The sequence below is a fragment of the Microcaecilia unicolor genome, chromosome 1, assembly GCF_901765095.1.
Source record: "Microcaecilia unicolor chromosome 1, aMicUni1.1, whole genome shotgun sequence".
NCBI lineage: Eukaryota > Metazoa > Chordata > Amphibia > Gymnophiona > Siphonopidae > Microcaecilia > Microcaecilia unicolor.
In genome coordinates, this window is record NC_044031.1 from 152,492,275 (window position 1) to 152,517,364 (window position 25,090).

General features: G+C 40.9%; 1 protein-coding gene across 1 annotated transcript in view; it reads left to right on the top strand.

Annotated features, from left to right (window-relative positions):
- Positions 1 to 25,090, top strand: part of LRRC72 (leucine rich repeat containing 72) — a 121,757-nt gene that overhangs the window by 59,522 nt on the left and 37,145 nt on the right. Inside the window, exons 6-7 of the mRNA XM_030189959.1 lie at positions 13,081 to 13,170; positions 18,562 to 18,723. Coding sequence (XP_030045819.1) covers positions 13,081 to 13,170; positions 18,562 to 18,723 — 252 coding nt within the window. The remainder of the gene's footprint in view (positions 1 to 13,080; positions 13,171 to 18,561; positions 18,724 to 25,090) is intronic.

Here is a 25,090-nt window from a genome sequence, read left to right on the forward strand (position 1 = left end):
CCTGGCTTGACCACTGTTGGAAACAGGATACTGGGCTAGATGGACCCACTATGGCTACTCTTACATTCTTAAGAACTTTACAAACTGTTATCCTCTAAAATAATTACCACAACAATAAATTTGAAATAAGAACAGCTGAAAATAGCAGAAATCATCATTCAATTAATTACCACTTCACTGTATTTAAAATAATTGCCACACAAATGGATTTAAAATAAGAGCAGAGAACAGCATCATAGTGATGTTGTTTGGATCAAAAAAAAATTCCAAAAAACCCAAAGCAAACCAAGAACATAAACTGGGAAAGTGTAAAAGAATTTGAATTAAGCCAGTAGTCAAATATGTTTTAAACCACATGGCAGGTGAAACCAAACCAGTCTGGGAAAGAAATGCGACAGAATCAAAAACTCTTCCATATCTGACAGGATAACCATGAAATAACAATATCCACGCAAAGCACACACTCCCATGTAGAGCCTAAAAATTATAAATTATAGCAACCAGTGTTATGACAGCACCTACTCCATAAAAATAATAATCGAAGTATTTTCTATCTGCAAATGCTAACAGTCCAGTCCGGTATGGCGGGGGGGGGGGGGGGGGGGGGGGGGGGGGGTGTATGGGAGCTGCTTTATAAAAATCACTACTCTCTAGCTTTTACAAAGCTGCGGTAAAAATGGCCCTGTGGTAATGATGGCGGCCACATGCCACGGCCCTTTTTACCGCAGCGGGTAAAAAAGGCCAAAAATTGACATAGCCGTGCGGTAAAATTGCATTTACCACATGGCCATGCGGAGGGGAGCACTTACCACCATTGAAGTGGCAGTAACGGCTCCCACGGTAACCCGGTGGTAACCGGGCAGTGATGCCCAATTACTACCAGGTTAGTGTTGTACTAATAATTATGGAAAAAATTTATGTAGCGCCGGAAATGGCGTGTGCTCGAGGCAGAATTACTGCTAGCAGTCGCGTTGGGCCAGTGGTAGTTCTGGCCCCTAAATGCATAACCAGCGAATGACACCCCCTGAAATCAGACCCTCCACCCCTTAAATTTCATAACACTCCAGTCTCCGGCAGACTTCCCATCCCCATCCCCTTCATCCAGCTCCCCAGCACTTATTGATAGTCTCAAAAGACCAGTTGGTCTGGTATATGCCGGACCTGGATTCAAAATGGTACCCATGACCCCCTAGCAGTTATCTTCTGGGTGCACTTATATGGCAGCCTGATCTCTAGCAGAAGTACCATTATGATCTAAAACAAATTATCCATGTATAATTAGTCTTTTAATTAACTTTACAATATTGAGCAGGTTCCATGTTCTTGTTAAAATATATCCTGAATTCTCTTTTGTAAAACATAATTCAGGGTAAAATGATAACCAAAACCAAAGTGGAGGGGCATATTCGAATGGGGCGACCATCTCTAAGAGCGCCCATGTGTAAGGACGGCGCCACGAAGGGGCAGGAAAACCCATATTATCAAAACAAGATGGGCGTCCATCTTTCGTTTCGATAATACCGTTGGGGACACCCAAATCTCAACCTTTAGGTCGACCTTAGAGATAGTCAATCTAAATGTTGAGATGGTCGTCCCCGGTTTTCGGCCATAATGGAAACCGAGAACACCCATCTCAAAAACGACCAAATCCAACTCATTTGGTCGTGGGAGGAGCCAGCATTCGTAGTGCACTGGTCCCCCTGACATGCCAGGACACCAACCGGGCACCCTAGGGGGCACTGCAGTGGACTTCAGAAATTGCTCCCAGGTACATAGCTCCCTTACCTTGTGTGCTGAGCCCCCCCCCCCCCCCCAAAAAAAAATCCACTCCCCCCAAAATCCACTCCCCACAACTGTACACCACTACCATAGCCCATAGGGATTAAGGGGAAAGGGAAATGGGACTTGATATACCGCCTTTCTGAGGTTTTTGCAACTACATTCAAAGCGGTTTACATGTATTCAGGTACTTATTTTGTACCAGGGGCAATGGAGGGTTAAGTGACTTGCCCAGAGTCACAAGGAGCTGCAGTGGGAATTGAACTCAGTTCCCCAGGATCAAAGTTCACTGCACTAACCACTAGGCTACTCCTCCGCTTCTACATGTGGGGCACCTACATGTGGGTACAGTTGGTTTGTGGTGGGCTAACATTTACCACCACAAGTGTAACAGGTAGGGGGGGGGGTGTGTGCCTGGGTCTGCCTGCCTGAAGTGCACTGAACCCACTAAAAACTTCTCCAGGGACCTGGATACTGCTGTGATGGAGCTGGGTATGACATTTGAGGCTGGCAAAAAATGTTTTAAAATTTTTGGGGTGGGGGGGAGGGGATTGGTGACCACTGGGGGAGTAAGGGGAGGTCATCTGGTCAGTTCGGACACATTTTCGAGGCTTGGTCGTGAAAAAAATGGACCAAGTAAAGTTGGCCAAATGCTCGTCAGGGACACCCTTCTTTTTTCCATTATGGGCCGAGGATGCCCATCTCTTAATCCAGGAGTGTGCTGGTAAATTTTTAACAACAGGCTCTTTCTACGGACATAGCCAGCTCTGGAGTTGGAAGGGCCAGGGGTGGCCGGGGGGAGGGGGGAGCAACACTTGCCTCTCTCTCCTCCCTCCCTTCGTGCAGGCATGCTAGGCATACCTTTGCTGGCAGCCAATAAATGGACTGCCACCACTCCCAAGGTCTTGCTCTGAGCAGCATGCTGAAACTTCTCTCACATGCTCGAGAAGTCCCAGCCTGCTGCCCAGAGCTGGAAACAAGGAGCGGGGAGCAGTAGTAGTCTATTTACTTGGCTGGCAGGGCTCAGCATCCCCACCAGCAAAGTAAAAGAGAATTCAGCAGGGGGCCCAAGCCCACATTTTGGGAGCCAGTTGTTCAAGTAGCCATGGAGGACCCTACTTTAACAACCGGCTCCCAAAATTCTTAAAAACGTAACAACCGGCTCTTGCGAGCCTGTGAGAGCCTGCTCCAGCACACCACTGTCTTAATCACACCCCAGTCCTACCTTCACTACGCTGCCAACGCCCCCGTGAACTTTGGTCGTCCCCGCGACAGAAAGCAGTTGAGGGCGCTCAAAATTGGCTTTTGATTATGCCGATTTGGGCGGCCCTGAGAGAAGGACACCCATCTCCCGATTTGTGTCGGAAGATGGGCGCCCTTCTCTTTCGAAAATTCCCCTGATAGTGATCCATGGTGGCATTCATAGCCCACTTAAGATCTACTTTGTGAGAGAGATCTGCAAGGCTACATTGGAGCAGAGTTAACAAATTGCCTTCATGCTCAGTTCTGTGAGCCAGCTTGGACGGTATATCAAGTTTTAATAAACTATAAACTACTGTTTATACAAAAAGAGTTCTGATGTAACAGATTTGATCAATCTGTCTTGCATGATTTGAGGTTTTTATTTCCAGATTGCCTTAAAAACATTTAACAGGTTACAGCTTTTACAAAATACTGCAGCAAAATTAATATTTGGATTCTGTAGATTTGATCATTTGACACTATTGTTGAGAAATTTATATTGGTTGCTGTTTCAAACACAAGTAGAATTTAAGGTTGCTTGTTTACTATTTAAAATCCTGCATGGTTATTGTCCCTATTTGCATACCCAATTAATAACTTTTCCTTTATTCTTGTTTTCATTCTACATTGTTACTTGGATTTCCAACTATTAAAAAAGTTCGATATAGAAGAGCCTTAGATAGTTCATTCATTTATCAATCTAGTAAAATTTGAACAAATTTGTATCTCATTTCGTAAAGCTCTGAAAACATATTTTTTAATATGCATTTTAATATATGATCTGATAATTTACCAAATGATCTTTGTACTTCATATCTTATTGTAACCTGTTTGGATTCCTTGTTGATGTAAGCGGGATGGATATAAATACCAAAGGAATAGAATCCTTCCCTACCCAGTCTCACTTCTGTCCACCACATCTTCTCTTGCCCTGCATCTCTCTCCTTCTTCCTCTTCACACCTCTCCTCTTGTCTTCTTTCCTCCCCCTTCCTCCCTCACTGTCTTCTCATACTTCCTTCTCCCATTTCTTCAATTCCCATCCTCTCCTCATCTCTCTCATCTTACTGTATATATTTCATTTCTCCTTCTCCTTCCTTTTTCTCATAACCAGCAGCACAAACAGTAGGAACTCATACTGCATATGCATAGTGGCTTTGGCTCTAGCATCCCCCCTCCTCCTTCCATCTGCGCACGTGTGCCTTGAAATGGGAAACTCGCTTGTCAGAAGATGACAAAAACCACAGGGATTTGTAGCACTGCGCATGCTCCAGGTCTCTATGGCCCACACTAATCACTAAAACTCTAACCAGCTTTCCCACCTTCCCCTCACTTTGGAGCACTGGCTGCTACTTCTTTAGTGCCACTTCATTTTTTTTTTTTGCTCCATATGGGCTGATTTAGTCTGGACAAGTTGGGGGGGGGGGGGGGGTTGGGGCGGTGGGGATTGTTCCCCTTTCAGTCTGTAAAACTCTGCCTGTTACAGGGAAACAATTTTGTTTTACATGAGAAGTGGGGAAAGCATGCATACTGTGGCCCATGTAATTCTTTCCAACACCTTTGCATGTAAATGCATGTGTATGGGAAGTGAGGAACATGTCAGGAAAACAGAAGAACAGTAACTCTTGTAGACACACAGACAAAACAGTCACAACAAGGGTGACAAAGGAAAGGGCAGCAGATGATGTCCAAAATAGCACCGTTATTGGAGCATCCAAGACTCGACATGAGTCGTGTTTCGGCCTAAAATGGCCTTCCTCAGGAGTCTTAGTTGGATATATGCTCATATCAAACTATGTCTAATACGATTCAGGTGATGTTCGATAAGCAGCAAGATATCAAACATCACCTGATATCAGCATACATCCAACTAAGACTCCTGAGGAAGGCCGTTGTAGGCCAAAACATGACTCGTGTCGAGTCTTGGATGCTGTAATAAAGGTGTTATTTTGGACATCGTCTGCTGCCCTTTTCTTTGTCACCCTTGTGACTGTTTCGTCTGGGGAGTGAGGTAGGCAGCAATACATATTTATGTGTCTGTACATATGTGTTCGTGCATTGGTGTATATGTGTGCTTTCTGTGTATATATAATAAGCAGAGGAGAGGGGAGGGGAGGGGTAGTTAGATTGAAAGATGCAATTCTTTAGTCACAATGTTGCAGTGAATCAGTGCAGGTATACTGCAGTTGTTGGAATTGTTTCTCTCATAGAAATGTATTGTGGCTTTTTTTTGGAGGTAGTTCATTTATCTGTCCCCCCCCCCCCCCCCCATGTAGAAACTTAACTTCTACAGGACAGCCATTTCCTCCAAATCACTTCCTCCCTTCCTGTGACTAGAGTTGCAGTCCAGTCCTCTACCCCCACTAACTTCCCAATGGCTGGATCCTACTACTGTCTCTACTGCTAGTTAAAATGGAAGCAGGCAGGGCAGACTCGCTTATATGTAGAGAGAGGAAGAGGCAAAAATTACAAGAGGACTGTAGGTAAAGGTTTTAAACTCAGAAAAATGTTAATACGTACTACCTATCATTATACCTTCTGGATATTAATGAGGAGGAGTAGTCTAATGGTTAGTGTAGCAGGCTTTGATCCTGGTGACCTGGGTTCAATTCTCACTACAGCTCCTTGAGACTTTGGGCAAGTCATTTAACCCTCCATTGCCCAGGTACAAAAACTTAGATTATGAGCCCTGAAGGGACAGAGAAAATACCTGCACATAATGTGTACAGCACTGACTGTGTCTAGTAGTACTATAGAAATGATTAGTAGCAGTAGTAAAATTCTACTGACTTCTGAAAAAAGCCAGACAGCTGGCAATCCCAAGCCCTAAACACAAGCTGATGGACACAGTAAGGTGATTTGTTATATCTTTTTTTGAGATTGTATTGTATTAGATGTGCTTTTTAATTTTTTATTATGTATGTTTGATTTGTACACCGCTCTGGATAAGGGCGGTATAGAAATGGTAATAAATAAAATTTTACAGGGCTCCCTCTAAACATTTGGGTACAAAGAAGTGTAATATGTTCTATTGGCTTAATCTAGCCCTTCCCATAGCAATAAATGTTACTTGGCAATATGCATAGCAATCAAACAAGAAAGCTATCTGATTCTTGAAGTAGTTTCAGAGTAGAATTAACAACAATGAAAAACAAAAAAAGGGAAATGTTATTATTCCCTTTGTGTGCCTCTGTGGGATCTGCACGTATTTGTACATATATCTCTTCCTTGTGATGTGGGTGCTAGACATGTGTTTTATCTGTGGAGGAGGTATCTGGAGCTGGGGGAGGGGGCACTTGTAGAGCAGGAAGTTTGAGGGGAAGGGAGTAGTTAGGACCATGTTGGGGTAGCTGTGGGGGGCTAGTTTTGGGGGTAGGGCAGTTTGTGAGGTGTTATGTCAGTTGCAGATAGGGTAGTTTGGGGTTGGGTTAGTTTGTAGAGGATTATTTTTTGACAAACAGTTTGCTATGTGGGGTTGTTTCTTGGGGTAGGGGCATGTTTTTTTGGAGTGGGGCAGTTTGCAGGATATAGTTTTAGGAGGTGGGGCATTTTAGGGAATATTTTTGGGTGTGGGGTGATATCACAGTTGCATGAGTAGTTTGGGTATGGAGCAGTTGTAGAGGGCAGATTTTCAGGGTAGGACAACTTGAAGGGCGTTAGGGTAGTTGCAGGGGGGTAGTCTTTGGGGAAGTGAAAGTTTATGGGGTGGTGTGGCAGTTGGGATGGAGTTTTCAGGCTGTGGGGGCACTTTGGGTGAGTGGGGCAGTTACAGGGGTGGGCAGTTGCAGGTGGGCGGGAAAGTTTGGAGGTTTAGAAGAGTTAGGAATTCCACCTTTCAAACTATCTTGCCTTGTTCTCTAATTGCTACATTTCACTTAAGTTTCTATGCTACAGAAGGTAGAAATCCTTTTTCCCATAGAAATGCATGAAGCCATATTTTGGAGCTCTTATTTCTCTATAACCCCTGGTGCAATTGGCCTATTTAAAAACTCAGTGTGTCTTTTTTTTTTTTTCTGTCCCCCCCCCCCCCCCCCCCCCCCCCCACAGGCCAAGTTTCATCCCTTTCCATTAATATTTCTGTGCTACAAAAGCTCAAGCTCCTTACACTGAAATGCGTTCGATCATTTTTTGGAGAGGGATAGAAGTGGGGCTTATATCTCTGGAAACCCTAGTCTGTTTTGGCTCGTTCTCAAACTCCTTGTGTCTTTTTAACAGTCTTCCCCTAATGCCAAGTTTTATCCCCTTACATTAAATTTTTGGAGAATTTATTTTGCCCCTAGACAGACAGACATTCTTGAACCCTTTTGTATAATTGTTTCCAACATCCATTGGCTTTGAAAGAATAAAAAGGTCCAGATGCATGGTACCTTGGAGGTTCACTCTTTTTGTTTTGAATATAGAATGTAAATATCTCAGCCTGAGACGAAGTCACAGAAAGTTTTACTTGGATAAGCACACTAACACATTTTTCATGAAATAAATACAAAAAGGTGCTCATTTTCAAAGCATATAGACTTACAAATTACATAGGTTTCTATGAGATGTATTTTCAAAGCACGTAGGGCTTCTTTTACAAAGCTACAGTAGCGATTCCTGCACAGCAAGTGAGAGGAAGCCCATTCAATTCCTATGAGCTTCCTCTCATTTACCACATAGGAATCGCTAGCACGGCTTTGTAAAAGAAGCCCTTAGATTTACAAAGTTACAAAATCAAGCAAACCTTCTAGAACAAAATAGCTTTACATGCAGAATGAACAAAAATTAATTATCAGATGTACTTGCTTTTACAGAAGGTATGTTACTACAGTTAAGAGTACAAAGAATTTCTTTTACAAATGTAAATCACACCTGATCACTGTTGTTGCTTTTTTAAATAGAATTGGCTTTTACCATTGTTGGAATAGTACTTGTTAATCACAATTTGTATTGCGTTATTTGGAATCCTCTCACAGAGTGCCATCTAGTGTTACTGTGTATACATTTTTGTTAATAGCAACAGTTATACGAAAATTAATTTAAACATTAAGTTATCTTTTTCTTGGCTCTTTTTCACACTTGGCCTTACATGTGGGTTTTCTTTGATTATTTTACAAAGATGTTTTTGCATAAACTTGTTTAGAATAAAAGGGTGTATAACACTGTTTAATGAGTATTTCAGAACTGCAGGCATAAAACTAAGTTAAAATTATAGTCACATGATGTAAGTTTCAGTGTGATAAAGCTGTAAATTACATCATCTTTTGTCAAAGATGACTGGCTCATTCATTCAATTATAAGTATTTCTGATGAGCAAACTCAAAGGAGATAATTTTAGAAGCATCTGAACATGTAAATCGCAACATTTACAGATCTGTAGATTTCATACACTTGCCAATAACAGTTCTAAAAAGCCACGGTTTGTACAGGTATATTCCCAAAAAGCTTTTAAAAAATTGAAAAAAATGTTCCTGTCAGCCTTTGCATGTGCCCCGAGTCATATGTATGTGCCAGTTACCTATTTATATCCAGGGCCTGAAGAAAGGGGCAGGTGCAAACCTTTGTCAGCCCTTCTCCTGATTCCCCTCCCATGGTACGTATTTCTGTCCCACATCCTTCTAACCTCTCCCCCATCAAGCCATATGAACCCCCATCCCGTGAGCACTACCCGCCCCCCATCCCTGCTCTTATCAAGAGTTTCCCTGGTGGTTATTATGAGTCAGGAGTGATCCCTGGATGCTCCTACCCCGTTGGTGCCCAGATTTGAAATGGTGTCTCTGACCCCCTAATGATAGTGCCACAGTACTACCAATAAGGGTCGCTGCCCCTTATTTGTAATTAGCCTCATTATAGCTACTATTTCTGCATTTTTTGTGGGATAGTTTTATAATAACACATAGGCTTCTGTGTATCTTTGTTAAAAAGTCCAAAATAATCACAGAAGTTTGAAGAGCTATGGTTTCAAAGTCCTAATACTAAACACTCTCCAGACTGAGCAAAGCTTTGATAGAAATGATTGTATCTCCGCAATAATTTACCTATATTGTAGGTGGAATAAAATGGATAGGGGAACAAGATATGAATGTTTTTTGGAATAAAGTATGGGATTAGAATATTTGAGTGTGTATCTCCCTAACTAGAATAAAAAACTCAACTAAAATTTTTACTGACATCCTATATCTTATCACAAAGTATTGTCAAGCAGGCTGTTTGGAACCTGAATTTATTGACTTTCAGGTAGAGAGTTGCACGGGGACAGAAATCTGACCTATCCCCGTCCGTCCCTTCTGGAATCTTACCTGTCCCCACCCATCCCCACTGGAATCTTACCCGTCCCCACCCATCCCCGCAAACATTTAACCCATCCCAACCCATCCCCGCAAGAATTTAACCCATCCCCACCCATCCCCGTAAGAATTTAATGGTATATAAAAGAAAATTCCGATCAGCTCCCTCAGTCTCTCTGGATTTGAGCCACAGCAATGTAGGCAAGGAAGGAATGGAAGTTGAAACTTGAAACACTCTGGTTTGCACATCTAAGGTTTGTGTCTGATTTACTGGCACTGTGTGCTGAAAGGTCACATGCACGCAATAGTAGGTCAGGTGACATCCGATGCTGATGCCTGTGTCAGAGCTCAGGTCTGCACATCAGCCCGGGAGCAAAGAGGATTAATTGTAACATAGTAAGTGACAGCAAATAAAGACCTGAATGGTCCATCCAGTCTGCCCAATAGTCACACTCATTATCAATTCATGATTAAATCAACGAGTGTGATATTATATACTTGATTATAGTCTTTCGTGTTCCAACTGCTGGAGTTGCCATTGAAGCTCACTCCACTCTATTCGTCTTCTCATTTGTGGGACAGAGACTGTAAAAATGGACACCCATCTTGTTTTGATAATACGGTTTCCCCGACCCTTCGCTGGGACATCCTGTGAGGACGTCCTCAGGAAAACTTGGGTGCCCCTTTCGATTATGCCCCTCCACGTGGTAAGAATGTCACAAAATAAAGCAATTTAGGGAAATGGCACATGGAATGTTAATTCTGGTCTTTAAAATAGAAACTCTTCATGGACATTCCTACATTTTTGTTGGGTGCTAAATCTATACAGTATACTTTAGATCCATAGGCATAAAATTTCAAAATGATTGGGGGTGCCACACACAATATAAGTTACCCCTCCTTGGACACAATGGAGACATTTGCTCAATATTGGGGGTGCTCAGCACCCAATGGTACCCACATAGCTGGCTCCTATGTTCACAACTAAAACATCTGGCACAGCAGTTACTATTAGTGGCTAGATGTAGCAAATTTTAGGAAAAGGATGTAGCTCCTACTCAATCTGAAAAGTTTCAACAGATTTGGTCTGTAATATATATGGAACAATTGACTTAGGCTCTAAAAGGGACTATTACAAGATTTGAAGATACAGGGAAATAGATGAATTATCTAACACACATATTTTTCATGGCAACGTTATCAGACACTCTATCCTTTTATTTTCCTCACTTCTTCATAGGAAGGGATAGGCATCTCCAGATTATTAGGATCATTAGCTTCATTTTACTTAAACATCTTCATACTTTCAGTTTAAGAATCTTCACAAGTAAAGCTTCTTATAAGGTAATGTTATGATTTATTCTTAAGGATGGGGGGGACACAAATTTAGGGATAATAATGGTTAATTATAACTTTTCTCACCTTTTCAAATCTGTGATTACTGAGTGTTGAGCAAATGCACAGAAGGAAACTTCAATCTTATATAGGTTATTGTTTATTGTACACATTGGTGTTTGGTAGTGACTGTCAAATTTTATAATACTGTATATTATTTTATGTTAAAATTTATTGTGAAAATTTGTCAATGGACATTTAAATCTGTTGATTCTTTTAACATAAAGAAGCAGCGAAAAAGATAAAATAGTCACCCATTTGGCCTCCCCACCCAGGCAACCTGTATGTTACAATACATTGTGAGTGTTATTACAGGTAAATTTTGGATGGATTACTTATGGGAAATTCTTGGTAACTTTGCAATGGAATTCAACTTTGCAGGCCACAAAGGGAGGACAGCTGTATCCTGATGTTCACCTTTGGCCAGCAGAATATATCATTAATTTGAGCTGCCATAGGCAGAAAGGAAGCAGTTTTGGCATCTGAATGTGTGGCAGGAAAAATGGGGATAGGCCTCATTTTTCCCACCCAAACCTATCATGTGTTAAGTCTTATCCAGTGGTTCCCCCACCTGATCCTGGAGGCACCCCAGCCAGTCAGGTTTTCAGGATACCCACAATGAATATTCATGAAAGAGATTTGCATGCACTGCCTCCACTACTTGCAAATCTATCTCATGAATTTTTCATTGTGATTACCCTGAAAATTTGACTGGCTGTGGTGCCTCCAGGATCAGGTTTGGGAGGTACTTGTAACCTGGTTGGCCACTATTGGAAACAGGATGCTGGGCTTGATGGACCATCGATCTGTCCCAGTATGGCAATATTTCAAATACAATTGAGTCTGGTGATGGAAGTCTGGTTTGGGGGGGGGGGGGGGATGAGAGGAAAAGAAAGAATGGAGGAGGTTTTGGAAGGGGAGAGGTTGAGGATCCGAAATATTTGGGATAGCATGGTGGTGGGGGGGGGGGGGGGATATGCCAAATTGACATGTCTACACATCATGTTTATCACTACATCACATCTCCGCCTCCTAAATTTAAATTACTTATTAAACCAAAGAAAAAATCCCAAGGACCTTCTATTTATGATGACAGCCTCTAGACAGTGTCAGCTGCCATTACAGTTGGTAAGATTGTTCGATGAATTCTTCTGTATAGGAGTGGTCTGATTTCTGTACAAGACTGGACAAAATCTTAATATAAAACCTGCATCTCTAGTTCTGTAACCAACATTCCATTCTATTTTTTTTAATTTCAGACTTAATATAATTACATTTACAGCAGAATTCAGGCAAATTACTTAGGTATTTTTTTACTAAACCATGCTAGTGATTTCTGTGCAGCAAATGAGAGGAAGCCAATAGGAATTGAATGGGCTTTCTCTCATTTGCCACACCGAGAATCGGTAGTGCAGCTTTGTAAAAGAAGACCTTAATTCCTAGAATAAAAGAGACACAAGAAAAAAATATAAATTAGTGCACACCAAGAAGAGAGATAAAGGTAATCAAAACAATAAGTAATCCTAAATGATTATAGAACCCAAAAATTCTCTCACTAATCGTTCAAATATTTATGTCCTCAGAATAAACTTTTTTTTTATAATAATAATAATAAATCAATCTCTCATTTACTCTGTAAGAAGTTCACAACTGCAATGGATCACCAAATACATATTTATTCCCCTGATAATTAACTAAGCATCTGCAGGGGAACCTAAGAAAAAACATGACTCCCAACCATAGAAGCCTAGATCTCAATTAAATAGTTTCCTACATAGCTAATAGCTAAGTCACTTTAGATACGTCAGGAATACATTCCACATTTCTCAACAGTGGAACTTAGACATACATTCCTAAACCTGTCTTGAGGGTTCCCAGCTGGTCAGCCTTTCAAGGTATCAAGTTTCAGGTGTATCTTTATTTGATATACTGCCTAACTGGGGAGCCTTCTAAGTGGTTTTCAAAGTTTATACAATATCATAAGAAGATGAACAAAGGTGAAAAAGAAGTACAGTTCAATTGTTGGAAAGAGAGTTTTAAAAGTTAGAGTTTGTCATTGTATATCTCAGATTCTGAAATATCTGTCACAAAATAAAGCAAAATCTTGAAAGAAATTAGCATGTCATGGAGGTAGTTCATGAAAATCTCTCAGAAATATTCATTGTCAATATCCTGAAAACATGAATGACTGAGGACAAGTTTTGGAACCTCGATGCTAGGATGTTTTCCCCTTACAATGTCAAGCTAGCAACAACAACAACAAAAAACCCACACAGGAAGCCAGTGGTACTGAAACAACAGAGGCGCAGTGTGATCAAACATAGGTGCATGACAATACTAAATATGTAATAACCTATCCAACATATTGTTTGTTTGTAACAGTCTCTCTTTGATCTTCTTCAGACTTATTTCAGAACCCTCTGTCTCAAGATTCAATGTATCGCCTTTATGTAGTGTGCCTTCTTCCATCTGTACAATTGCTTGATTGGAGAAGTAAGCATCTGTTCCTTCATTATGACAATTTTAACCATTAAACTGTTTTAAAAATTATATTTGAGTATTTGAAATTAATCCACTTTTGCAATTGCAGATTATAGCATATAGTACTATAGGGAAAGGATCAACCCCCTGTAAAAAGGTGGGATACAAGGTTTGGTTTCAAGCAACACTGGGCCTTCAAGACTGAAACAACAGGAGTATTTTATTAACAAGTGACCCGACACGGGCCGTGTTTCGGCGTAAAACAACGCCTGCCTCAGGAGTCAGGGTCTAGATGTAATTAGTATAAAAGATGTGTTTCCAATATCTCCAATAGTAGACGGAGAAAATCTTTGCAACAAGCTCGTCTGTTGAAATAGACAGCCGCAATGTAGATTGAAAAACTCCTGTGTTAGCCTTCGCTTTAGTAAAAACAAATGTTTTTACTAAAGCGAAGGCTAACAAATGTTTTTACTAAAGCGAAGGCTAACACGGGAGTTTTTCAATCTACATCGCGGCTGTCTATTTCAACAGACGAGCTTGTTGCAAAGATTTTCTCCGTCTACTATTGGAGATATTGGAAACACATCTTTTATACTAATTATATCTAGACCCTGACCCCTGAGGCAGGCGTTGTTTTACGCCGAAACACAGCCCGTGCCGGGCCACTTGTTAATAAAATACTCCTGTTGTCTCAGACTTGAAGGCCCAGTGTTGCTTTTATTGTTTGTGTACTTTTTATGTATGCTGTTTACCCTGTCTGCTCGGTTTGGATACAAATGTAACAAATAAATAAAATAAAATTTTTAGTAACTATATATTACGTTGAATGTAATTTTCTGAATAGCCCAATTGGGCTACTATAAATGTTTCTTAGTGCAATATTTCTTTATGTGATGATTGATATTATACTTATGTTCATATGTCTTAGAAGCATGAGGGCCAATATTCAAAGTGATTTAAGTGGGTAGGAGAGGCACCTGCCTACTTAAATTGCTTGTCACCACCTACCTCCCGATATTCAGTGACACTAAGGCAGGCAGTGCCGATGAATATCACCTCTGACCGCCGCCCTCCCAAAAAGGCAAGTCAAGGACATTACGGGAAGTGGTGTTAGGGAGGAGCTCAGGGTTTTGTGGGTGCCAGTAATATTCAATGTTTTCCTTATCTCTGTAAACATTTATTCATCTGACTGTTCATTTTGTCCTGGCGGACAGTAGTACAGCCCTACCAGTATACTCTTTCCCTTCACATGTGGAATTTCTATCCACAAGGATTCCACACTGCTATCTGTTTCATGTAGAATATTTATGTTGTTTGACTCAATTTCCTCATTAATATATATCACAACCCCTCTTCCAATGTGATCCACGCTATCATTGCGATATAATTTGTACCCTGATAACACAGTGTCCCATTGATTGTCCTCCTTCCACAAGGTCTCTGAGATGCTTATTACATCTACCTCTACCTCCATATAGCTCAATATCCTGTTTTTACCAATCCAGTTCAGGATTTCCCCAGGCTTTCCCCAGGTCTACCTTAATGAATTATAAATCAAAACTTTTTTAAGCTCAGCTACACTAACTACTTTTATCACATCCTATGGTAATGAGATTCAGAGATTAACTATGCATGAATTGAAAAAAAATACTTGCTACAGTTTGTTTTAAAGGCACTACTTAATAATTTCATGGTGTTTCTCTTTGTCTTTGTAGTTTTTAACAAGTAAACAGTCGATTCACGTTTACCCATTCCATTCCACTCATATCTGTCTGTATGAGTGGAATGACCATCTCTTCTTCAAAATGAACAGCCCCAATCTCTCTAGTTTTTCCTCATGAGAGTCATCCGTAATCATTTTGGTTGCCTTTCTCTGTAACTTGTGGTGATCAGAATTGTATATGATACTCAAGGTGCAGTCACGTAATGGAGTGATTCAGAATTATTACAATATTTTTTAAAATTGTATCTTCTATTCCTTTCCTAGTATTTCCTAACATTCTGTTTGCTATTTTCGTCACCGCTGCACACCAAGAAGATTTCAATGTTTTGTTCACAAGGATACCTAGATCCTTTTGCCAGATAGTGGACTCTTAATATGGAACCTAGCATCGTGTAATTATAATTTGGGTTATTCTTCCCTTTGGTCATCAGTTTGCACTTGTCCACATTAAATTGTATCTGCCATTAAGAAACCCAGTCCTCTAGTCTCCTCTATCCTTCTGCAATTTCTTATAATCTGCACACAGTTAAACAACTTTTGAATGGTTTGTGTCATCTTCATATTTAATCACCTTACTTGTCATTCCCATTTCCAAATAATTTATAAAAATGTTAAAAAGCACAGTTCTCAGTACAGATCCATCTGGCACTCCACCTTCCTCCATTGAAAGAATTAGTTATTTAACCCTACTCTCTGTTTTCTATCTTTTAACCAGTTCCCAATCCATAACAGAAAATTGCCTCCTATCCTATCGGATTTTAATTTTCTCAGGAATCTCTCATGAGGGACTTTGTCAAACGTTTTCTCAAAAGCTAGATACAATATCCCCCCCCCCCCCAAAAAAAAATTCTATGTACGATGCTGAGATTTCAGTGCTGAAAATTTGCATGCAGATCTTTGATCTGTGCACAAATTAATTAGCTTACAAACCAATTAATCACAATTAATTGATGTTAATCAATTATTGGAGTTTAATTGGCAATAATTGAATTTGCACACGCATCTCCGTGTGCTGTATTCTATAACCCCCGTTTGCTTAAATCCCCTAGCGTACAATTCAGAAGGGGGCCTGGCTAGGGGAGTGGCAGGGATGTTCCTAAAAGTTGCACATGGGGTTATAGAATATCCCCATTTCCACGCCAAAATGCCTGTAGTTGGGCATCAGCATTTACACCATGTTTCAGCTTGCATAAATACTGGTGCCCAACTTTTGGCACAGAAATGGGCTCAAGTGCTATTCTATAAAAACAGCACTCAACCTGGAGCACTCTGCGCGGATTTTCTTCAGCACCAAAATCTCAGCACCATGTGTAGATTGCCCTCCTATATCAACTGGCTCACCTATATGCATGTATTTATTTATTCATGCCTTCAAAAAATATATAGCAGATTGGAGAAGCAAGATGTCTCCTGGCTGAATCCATTTTTGACTCTGTCCCATTAAACCATGTTTGTCTATATGTTTAGTAATTTCGTTCTTTATAATAGTTTCTATCATTTTGCCCAGCACTGACATCAGGCTTACTAGTCTGCAATTTCCCAGATCACCCCTGCAACCCTTTTAAAAAATTGGGGTTACTTTCACCACCTTCCAGTATCCAGGTATCATGTACAATTTTAATGACAGGTTACAGATTACTATTAGTAGATCAGCAATTTCATTTTTGACTTTTTCATTACTCTGGAGTGTATACCATCTGATCCAGGTGACGTACTGCTCTTTAACTTGTTGATTTGGTGTATAATAATATGCACTAAATCCACTAGTATGCCTTAGTAAAAGAACCCTTAGTCTCTGTGTGCTATGGTCTTGTCCTCCCTGAGTGCCCCATTTACCCCTTGATGATCTAACGGTCCTTTCTGGGTCTAATGTATCTACAGGGATTCTTAATTTTTTAGTGCATGGATGAAAGAAAGAAAAAAGGGTATAAGGAGCTGAGGGGAAGATATTGCAGCTATGAAAAATACCGTGTTTCCCCGAAAATAGGACATCCTCCGAAAGTAAGACCTAGTAGAGGTCTTGCTGCAATTTGAAAATATAAGGCTTCCCCCGAAAATAAGACCTAGCAGGGGAGGCCTTATTTTTCGGGGAAACATCGGGGTCACCCCCCCACCCGAGATCGCCGGCTCCCCCCCTCGATCAGCGGCTCCCCCCGCCCTCAGTCGCTCCCGGAACTAACCTCTTAACCACTTCCTTTCACCTTCGCACTCGCCGCAAGCAGCAGGGCTGGCCACTCCTTCCTTCCGTGTCCCGCCCTCGCCTGACGTTATGTTACATCAGGCGAGGGCGGGACACGGAAGGAAGGAGTGGCCTGCCCTGCTGCTTGCGGCGAGTGCGAAGATGAATGGTGAAAGGAAGCATTTAAGAGGTTAGTTCCGTGAGCAACTGAGGGCAGGGGGAGCCGCCGATCGAGGGGGGGAGCCGGCGATCTCGGGTGGGGGGGTGACCCCGATGTTTCCCCGAAAAATAAGGCCTCCCCTAAAAATAAGACCTAGCAGGTCTTGGGGAGCAAAATTTAATATAAGACAGTGTGTTATTTTCGGGGAAACACGGTAAAGCACTGGACTGCACATTTATATGCAGAATACCATTCCGGCATATAGCCCATACAGCTCTGGGTGCACATACAATTTTTTTTCAAATACCAGCAATATTTCTGCACAGAAAAACATTCCAGCACATGCATATGAGTGCTGATACAATTGTGTTTTGTGTGCAAAACATAGCCGCTCCTAGCACAGACCTGTGTGCACATTCATCTGGTGTGCCCACAAATATTTGTGCACATTTTTTACCAATGAAGAAATGTGAGAGAGATTCATAGTTATTTGTTAAACCTAAAATCATGAAGTGACTCTTAATTAGTCACATAAGTAACATATTTGTATAAAACTTTAAGGAGGAAAAAGACCTGTGTAATAGGTCAAAACTAATTATATTTGTATAATGACCTTTAGACTTTCAGCAGTCATAAAAAACTCCCTCAAAATAGCTAGTCATCATCCAACTATTCTTTGAAGTGACTTTTATGACCACTAATATTTTAAAGGTCATTATACAAATATTGTAATTATTCATGAGAACTGCTGAATAACACTTTTTTAAAGTAAGTTTGGCTGAATCAAGTCCATATTAAATGAAAAAAATGACTGAATTTTGAAGAAAATCCCTCTTAAGATATGGGGATGAATTCTATAAATGGCACTGGAAAACTCAGCGCCAAAAAAGCGTTATTCTATAAGCCGTGCTTAAAGTTGGGTGCAGTTTATAGAAGAACATTTACCCCCAGGATTGCCGTTAACTTTAGTTGCAACTGTTTGCACCAACTGAAACATCCCATTTTGTCCATGACTCTCCCATTTCTGCACCCCCTTTTTTTTTTAACTCGTGTAAAATGTAAGCTTGGATACTGCACCTAAATTTACAAGTGTATATTCAATTAAATCAGTGCCAATAATTGCTTGTTAAAAAGCCAATTATTGGTGCTAATTAGCTCATTATTTAATTAAATTGCATGTGCAAATTGGGCACATGCCCAATTTTGCACATGCAATTTTTGGCAACTTTTCTAGAATTAGGGGGATGATGTACTGTATGTATCATAATTACGATGGCTTATAAGATTAATCCAGAATTTATTACTAGCTATAGATCAATAATTATTCTTCCATACTAACAGGAGTTACAGAGAAAGAAAAGGAAACAGCATTTAATATTTTCAGCCCAGAAAGAGCACATGTTCTTCAGTCTTTAGCTTTCGGAAGAAGAGTAGACACAGTACTAGTCTCTGGCAAACGATCTAAGAAGAAAGCACCAACCTTGAAATCAAAAACAGTTTCAGGTATGTATTATTAACACTACATGCAGTACTTTCACCATGATAATACTCTTGATTGGTGATTATTTAAATTTAAAATTGACTTTAAATTTGTTTAGAATCTTTTGTAAAGCAGTGAACCTTGCTCAAAGATGCATAGTATTCATAAATTCTATATGTATATTCTGTGACCATGCTTATTAACACCTGTATATGGAAATGAGGGATAACAGACCTATTTGCAGAGAATATAAAATTGGAGCTGTTTGTAAAGAATGATCAACAGACAGCTATTAATTTGTTAAGTAACTCTCTGAAGATTATTGAGGAATGGCTATGTCAGCAGAAGCTGGTATTGGGTTTAGATAAATGTGGATTTCTTGGTAGCACAAACTTCCGAATATGTTGTCTTCACTAGGTGGATCCCAATATCTTCTTATGGTGAAATTGTGAATTTGGGAGAAAACTAGACCAGTATTTAAGTGTGTCTTCCCAAATTAGTGGAGTAATTAGATCATGCTTCTCTCAACTTTGGTATATCAGTTAAAGCCTTTATTTTATAGATGATTTGATTGTGGTGATTCACATATCAGGGACTTTCTCAAACATGTTTAAAGAGGCTGCAGCTAGTGCAGAACACTGCTGCTAGGACTCTAAATGATACAGTACAAAGAAATATAACATTACACTAATTCTTGCTGATCTACATTGGCTTCCTGTCACACACAGAATAAGTTTTAAAATCCCCTCCTAATATTCAGCCCATGGCAGTGAGCGGGTTTTTAAATACCAGCTACTATGGGTATTTTATCTAGGATATTCAGTACCAGTATAAAGGATTCCTTCTTTCTTGGCAGAAACCCTTACTACAGATGCATGAATTATCTAAGGTTTGACAAATATATGTACACCAGTTAGTATTAAACCCAGATAAGACTATAACATCTTGGATAGTAGGACAAGGAACATGTCAATCAGTAGTGCCTATGCTATTTGGTCACAGTATCCCCACAGTTAAATCCTTTAGATATCTTGGGGTCATTATTGATTCTGCATTGACTTTTGAGGAACAGTTATCCGATGTAGTGAAAAAATCTTTCTTCCATCTAAGGAGGCTTCGATCAGTCAGCAATTCAATTAGTAAGGATTCTCTTAAAACATTGACATCTGCATACATTACCTCACGTTTAGATTACTGTAATATTATATATGCAGGGATTACTCAAGCCAACTTAAAATGATTGCAAAGAATACAAAATACAGCGGCACGTATGATTTGCAAGGCCCGGAGGGATGACAGAGTAACACCGTTACTGCATCGTCTGCATTGGCTGTCAGTTGAAGCAAGAATTAAGTTTAAAATTCTCGTTTTGACAAAGGCTTTCCATACATTAAACCCTGCTTGCCTATCAAATCTGACAATTCCTTACACTGCCATGCGAACTCTTAGATCTCTAACAGATAATAGGTTAGTTATTCCCTCTCTAGCTAAGGCTGGATGGGAATCAACACGGAGATCGGCTTTCTTCTACTTGTCCCCTTCTCTTTGGAACGGCCTTCCAAAAGAGATCAGACTAGAGAATTCTTACATCCATTTTCGCAAACTCCTGAAAACCTTTTTCTTTATAAAATATGTAGAACAGAATTTAGAATAAGAGATAAGGTCAAACAAAGGGTAGCCTCACTGTATATTAAATATAATCCATCTTGGTTTGTACTATGTAGTTAATTCTGATTTGCTGTGCTTTCCTGTCATGAATGGAGTTCCTTGTCTGTCTATTTGTATATACAAATTGTATTTTTTATATATGTAAACCGTTCTGGTTTGCAGATGCAATAAGATATGGTATATAAATTGAAATAAATAAAAACTAGCTAAAAACTGCCCTGGGCCCCCCAAACAGGATGCATAACATATTGAAAGCAGCAAAGACCCAACCTACCCTTAATAAAGCATCCACCTGTGGTGTTACCTCAGTACCTCCTACCTATATCCATTTTTGCTTCTGTGTTGAGACCTTGCCACACTGCAGACCACCTGCATGTTGAGAGAATTAAAGGCTTTTCTGCAGGGCTTAATTTGTACCAGAACAGGGTGGAACAGCGTTCTGGTACTTCTTAAGCCTCAGGAAGTGTCGTCATTGTCCTATCTTCTCACCTTCCAAAGTCTGTCTTCTCCCCCCCCCCCCCCCCCCCCACACACACACAATCAACCACATACCCTGTTTCTCTCTCTCTTACCCCCACCATCCTTCATTTAGCATTTTTTGTTCCCTCTAGTTGCCACCTTGCCGAGCCCGTAATTGTAATCGGCAGAAACGAGCAGGACCAGCTTTGTGCACACACTGCTCTTCCACTGCCAGTCCCACCTCTGTCCTTCTCAGAAAGAGGAAGTTGTATTAGAGGACAGTAGAGGCGGGGCTGTCAGTGGAAGCAGCAGCTTCCTTGTCATCTATACCAGACGAGTCCAGACTAATGGGTTGTGTCCATCTACCAGCAGAAGGAGACAGAGAAAATAGTTCCAAGTAAACCGCCCCTTAAGGGTATCGTGCAGCCTGGAATGTTCAGTATTTTCTCTGTCTCCTAGCGGATGGTGGACGGATCATGCAGCTGCTCTGGATTGCTGGCTGGTAGCTCCTGTCCCAGATTCTTCTGGTGACAGTGGAGCCAGGGGTGTGCTGGTAGCCGTCTTGGGGCTAGTTTTAGATGATACTCAGTGGTCCTGAGTTCCTCATCTGCCAGCTAGGGTGATATCCAGTGACCCTGGTTCTCTCCCCTCCCCTACCTCCCCTGGCTGTCTTTCTAGCAGGGTGATGGTTGATTGTGGCATGGAGTAACTTGTCTCCCCTGTGGGGTTCTTCTCTTCTGTGGTGGTAGGTATATCTGAATTTCTGCCTCCGAGGTAAGTCTTTATTTATTCCTGTCACTAGTGAAGAAGGTTATAAAAAAAAATAATAATAATGGGGGATTTCAATTACCCGCATATAGACTGGGTTAATGTAACATCTGTACACGCAAGGGACATAAGATTTCTTGATGAAATCAAGGACAGCTTCATGGAACAGCTAGTTCAGGAGCCGACAAGAGAAGGAAAAATACTAGACTTAGTCCTTAGTGGTGCTCATGATCTAGTGCAGGGGGTAACGATACGAGGGCCGCTTGATAACAGTGATCATAATATGATCGGTTTTGATATTGGCATTGAAGGAAGTGAAACTAGGAAATCAAGTACACTAGCGTTTAACTATAGAAAAGGTGATTACGACAAAATGAGAAAAATGGTGAAAAAAAGACTGAAAGGAGCAGCTCGCAGAGTAAAAAACTTGCATCAGGCGTGGATGCTGTTTAAAAACACCATCCTGGAGGTTCAGGACAAATATATTCCACGTATTAGAAAAAAGGGAAAAAAGACTAAACGTCAGCCGGCGTGGCTAAACAGTAAGATAAAGGAAATCATTAGAGCCAAAAAACAATCCTTCAGAAAGTGGAGAAGAGAACCAACTGAAAGTAACAGGATAGATCATAAGGAATGCCAAGCCAAATGCAAAGCGGAGATAAGGAGGGCAAAAAAGGACTTTGAGAAGAAATTAGCGTTGGAAGCAAAAATACATAGTAAAAATTTTTTTAGATACATTAAAAGCAGGAAACCGGCCAAAGAGTCGGTTGGGCCGCTGGACGAAAATGGTGTTAAAGGGGCGATCAAGGAGGACAAAGCCGTAGCGGAGAAATTAAATGAATTCTTTGCTTCGGTCTTCACCGAGGAGGATTTGGGGGGGACACCGGTGCCGGAAAGAATATTTGAAGCGGGGGAGTCGGAGAAACTAAACAAATTCTCTGTAACCTTGGAGGATGTAATGGGTCAGTTCAGCAAGCTGAAGAGTAGTAAATCACCGGGACCTGATGGTATTCATCCCAGAGTATTAATAGAACTAAAAAATGAACTTGCAGAGCTACTGTTAGAAATATGCAATCTGTCCCTAAAATCGAGTGTAGTACCGGAAGACTGGAGGGTAGCCAATGTTACTCCGATTTTTAAGAAGGGTTCCAGAGGAGATCCGGGAAATTATAGACCGGTGAGTCTGACGTCGGTGCCGGGCAAGATGGTGGAGGCTATTATTAAGAATAAAATTGCAGAGCATATACAAAAACATGGACTGATGAGACAAAGTCAGCACGGATTTAGTGAAGGGAAGTCTTGCCTCACCAATCTAATGCATTTTTTTGAGGGGGTAAGCAAACATGTGGACAATGGGGAGCCGGTTGATATTGTATATCTGGATTTTCAGAAGGCGTTTGACAAAGTGCCGCACGAAAGACTCCTGAAGAAATTGCAGAGTCATGGAATCGGAGGTAGGGTATTATTATGGATTAAGAACTGGTTGAAAGATAGGAAGCAGAGAGTAGGATTGCGTGGCCAGTATTCTCAGTGGAGGAGGGTAGTTAGTGGGGTCCCGCAGGGGTCTATGCTGGGTCCGTTGCTTTTTAATGTATTTATAAATGACCTAGAGATGGGAATAACTAGTGAGGTAATTAAATTCGCCGATGACACAAAATTATTCAGGGTCGTCAAGTCGCAGGAGGAATGTGAACGATTACAGGAGGACCTTGCGAGACTGGGAGAATGGGCGTGCAAGTGGCAGATGAAGTTCAATGTTGACAAGTGCAAAGTGATGCATGTGGGTAAGAGGAACCCGAATTATAGCTACGTCTTGCAAGGTTCCGCGTTAGGAGTTACGGATCAAGAAAGGGATCTGGGTGTCGTCGTCGATGATACGCTGAAACCTTCTGCTCAGTGTGCTGCTGCGGCTAGGAAAGCGAATAGAATGTTGGGTGTTATTAGGAAGGGTATGGAGTCCAGGTGTGCGGATGTTATAATGCCGTTGTATCGCTCCATGGTGCGACCGCACCTGGAGTATTGTGTTCAGTACTGGTCTCCATATCTCAAAAAAGATATAGTAGAATTGGAAAAGGTACAGCGAAGGGCGACGAAAATGATAGTGGGGATGGGACGACTTTCCTATGAAGAGAGGCTGAGAAGGCTAGGGCTTTTCAGCTTGGAGAAGAGACGGCTGAGGGGAGATATGATGGAAGTGTATAAAATAATGAGTGGAATGGATCGGGTGGATGTGAAGCGACTGTTCACGCTATCCAAAAATACTAGGACTAGAGGGCATGAGTTGAAGCTACAGTGTGGTAAATTTAAAACGAATCGGAGAAAATATTTCTTCACCCAACGTGTAATTAGACTCTGGAATTTGTTGCCGGAGAACGTGGTACGGGCGGTTAGCTTGACGGAGTTTAAAAAGGGGTTAGATAGATTCCTAAAGGACAAGTCCATAGACCGCTATTAAATGGACTTGGAAAAATTCCGCATTTTTAGGTATAACTTGTCTGGAATGTTTTTACGTTTGGGGAGCGTGCCAGGTGCCCTTGACCTGGATTGGCCACTGTCGGTGACAGGATGCTGGGCTAGATGGACCTTTGGTCTTTCCCAGTATGGCACTACTTATGTACTTATGAAACTTTGTTTTTCCTTCCTTTTCTGCCTCTGAGGTACACCTTTATTAATTCCTGTCACTAGTGAAGAAGGTGGTTTACAAAAAAAAAATGGAAGAAGAAACTTTGTTTTTTCCCTCCTTTTCTGCCTCTGAGGTAACCTGTCATTAGTGAAGAAGATTGTTAAAAAAAAAAAAAGGGAAGATGAAGAAACTTTGTTTTTCCTTCTTTTTCTGCCTCTGAGGTAAACCTGTCACTAGTGAAGAAGATAGTTTAAAAAAAAAAAAAAAAAGAAACTTTGTTTTTCCTTCTTTCTCTTGCCTGTTACCTGATTTATTTTCCCGCCTTTGGCAATATATTCTAGGGGGCCACTTGCAAAGTTTCTTTGAATTTCGCTGGCCAGCATCTGATTCTGATCTTGGACCCTTCCAAGCTTGTACCAGTTGCTTTGATTTTTTTTTTTTTTTTGTGGGGCACGGCTCATGTCTAGATCACGAAACTACAGACCGTCCGGTCTCTGCTGCTTCAGGCATCTTGCTTGAGACGCCCCTGGTATTTGATTCTTGTTTTGACAGTAGTTTTTCCTCCCTTCCTTGGGGAGGTTCTGGTTCTCTCTGTTGGAATGTATTGTATTTTACATGCATTGCCTGTCACCTATTATTTCTCTGTGATTACTCTGTGACCTCTGATGTGAATTACTTAGAGAGGTCACATAGCTATGCAACTTCCTGTGGGGTTACATGCAGCACATGGAGCACATGGAGCTCATGTTCTCTCCTAACCTGAGAGGATCTATGGTGGTGTGAGCATCCATTACCATCTAAGCACATGGAAGGAGCTGATAAGACAAATGTATAATAATATGTATATATAAGCCTGTCTGATTATAATCTAA